The sequence below is a fragment of the Pangasianodon hypophthalmus genome, chromosome 1 (assembly GCF_027358585.1).
Source record: "Pangasianodon hypophthalmus isolate fPanHyp1 chromosome 1, fPanHyp1.pri, whole genome shotgun sequence".
Lineage (NCBI taxonomy): Eukaryota > Metazoa > Chordata > Actinopteri > Siluriformes > Pangasiidae > Pangasianodon > Pangasianodon hypophthalmus.
The window spans coordinates 10,912,086-10,914,585 of record NC_069710.1 but is presented as its reverse complement, the minus strand read 5'-3'; the positions used below and the strand labels follow the sequence as shown (position 1 = coordinate 10,914,585).

General features: G+C 42.9%; 1 protein-coding gene across 2 annotated transcripts in view; it reads left to right on the top strand.

Annotated features, from left to right (window-relative positions):
* The window catches only part of prpf3 (PRP3 pre-mRNA processing factor 3 homolog (yeast)), a 12,994-nt gene that overhangs the window by 2,185 nt on the left and 8,309 nt on the right, over positions 1-2,500 (top strand). For both annotated transcript variants that reach the window (XM_034306988.2, XM_034306986.2), the window contains exons 4-7: positions 213-368; positions 1,424-1,492; positions 1,647-1,918; positions 2,131-2,249. In XM_034306988.2, the coding sequence (XP_034162879.1) occupies positions 213-368; positions 1,424-1,492; positions 1,647-1,918; positions 2,131-2,249 (616 nt within the window). The remainder of the gene's footprint in view (positions 1-212; positions 369-1,423; positions 1,493-1,646; positions 1,919-2,130; positions 2,250-2,500) is intronic.

Genomic DNA, 2,500 nt, shown 5'->3' with positions numbered 1-2,500 from the left:
TGTTTTTGTTTTTTGTTTGTTTTTTAAAATAGCAACTTCAAGACTCTGAGTTTCTGCTTCGTTGTGTAACATCAAAAGGCTGTATTAAAACAGCTTTTGACCTTAATGCACTTGCAAGACCCATGTTGTCAGTTGACATCACATATTTACAGCATAAAAATGTCCCTCCTGAAACACTAAAGCCAGCTAGCTCACTCATCGTCTCTCTACAGGACGTGTTTGGCGACGAGGTGGAGGCGCAGAAAGATCTAGAGGGTGGCGAAACTGCAGCGAAGCGGAAGAGAGTCCCCCGATTCGAGGAGGTTGAAGAGCCAGAAGTTCTTCCCGGACCTCCTGCAGAAAGTCCTGGCATGCTCACCAAGATGCAGGTGTGTCCCAGTGTTTGATTTAATGTTCACATCAATATAAAAGCCTTAACTTTGTCATGCAGCATGCCCTGTATACCTGCAAATTTGGTCAAAATGTCAACTTCTTATTTGGGACAATTAAGGAGCACTGTGTCTGGAGACCAGCTCAGCTGCCCACGTTTAATAACCAAAACATTATCCTCACAGGATTAGGAGTTTCCGAATGCATGAAGGTATTTTGCCACGTCAAGGCAGATTCTTCAGCATGCCTGCACAGCGCAGAAGTGCCACTGATGACATAGTGCATCAGGAATATTGCAGAATATCATATAACCAATTATTGGCACGTGTCTAGGTTGTAGCTATACTGTCATTAAAAGCGGCAGCACTAGTATGAGTTATCACTGAAATTTGTTCTAAACATGCATTATGCTGTCTTATAGTACTTATTAATCTAATGAGGTTTTCACTCATTCATAACTGACTCCATAGCGTGTGCTGGTACACTAGGGTGAAATATCACTCATGTGCTGCTTATATATAAGGACACACTGCAGAATATAGCATGATGTGTGTAGAATGACAATGTATATTCTCTGAGATGGATGAAGATAGATAAAAGTGCAGTATGAAGAAAAAAAAACATTTATTTTTATTTTTGGTGATGTGATGTCATTATCATCTGGCTGATGGGAAATAACTTGACATGAATTTGAGACCATAGCCCATTCCTAACTATTCAAAATATATATAGTGAGTGGTTGACATTTGTGTAGGTGAACCGTATGAACTGACCCTTCTGAAAGAGGTCTTTCTGCGAGAATTTTTTCATTAATTTTTTTTTTATTATTGATACGTAGCCCTTTCTCACACTGTTAATGCATGATCATTGTAGAAGTTTCTCATCCTCGTTCATGCTTTTATTCTGACTCGAGCAACTGAAATGTGGACTGAAAAGGTAGCGTAATTGTGGGGGTTTTTTTTGTTTTGTTTTGTTTTGTTTTTTTTGTTGTTGTTGTTTCGTTTTTTTTAAAACTATTTCTTAACAAATCACAAATGACCCGTTTCTCCTGCAGATAAAGCAGATGATGGAAGCAGCCACACGCCAGATTGAAGAGAGGAAGAAGCAGCTCAGTATCACTCAGGTAATGATTTCAATGAACTGGGGTGTATTTAAATAATAAGATCTAAATTCTTGTCAGTTCTCTTCATGTGACAGTCATGTGTTTAATGACTTCATGAACCACTTCACTTGCCTACTGTATGGAATTAAATGTAACTCTAGTTTTTACTCTCTAGCCCAGACTGCCCCTGGCTACCCCCCAGCCTGCAGCGCCCAGCATGCGCCCTCTCCTGCCTCCTGCTCCAGGCCCAGCTCAGTCCATTGCCCCCTCACAGGCTGCCAGCTTCATGAACGACGCCATCGAGAAGGCACGCAAAGCTGCCGAGCTCCAGGCCAAGATCCAGTCCACTCTGGCCATGAAGCCGGGCATCCTGGGGACCATGAACAATGCGGGACCACACAACCTTGTGGCACTTGCTAACCTGCATGCCATGGGCATCGCACCACCGTGAGTGTACTTAGATAAAGGAGCTGCTGAGAGCACTTGTTTTAAGATTTATAATAATGTAATATTTATTCTTAATGTAAGTCTTACATGCACCTACATTGTTCTAACACCGTTAGCACATGTGATCTGTCACTAGGGTCCCAATTTCTCTCTCTGTTGCTGTTCATTGTTTGTGCTCACGCTATGTGCCATGTGTGTTTGTGCTTTTACAGCAAAGTGGAGGCCCGTGAGGTCACAAAGCCGACGCCGCTCATTCTGGACGAGCTCGGGAGAACCGTCGATGCCAGTGGCAAGGAGGTGGAGCTCACACACCGCATGCCCACTCTGAAAGGTAACACTGAAATTGATGAAACGGTGAAACGAACTTGTGGTGTGATAACCTGGCAAACCATGTTTCTGCTGTAGCTCCAGAGTTTTCTTAAGGAGAGTTCCCGAATGAGGACTTGTTCTGTGGTTCCGCTGAATTGCAGGAACCGTGACTGTTTTGTAAGATAGATACAGTATTTCAGGCTGAGACTACAGTGGTGGCATTCCGGGTGTTGCTTTGTAGCATGAATATGATGTAAGGATGCACCAGTTTCA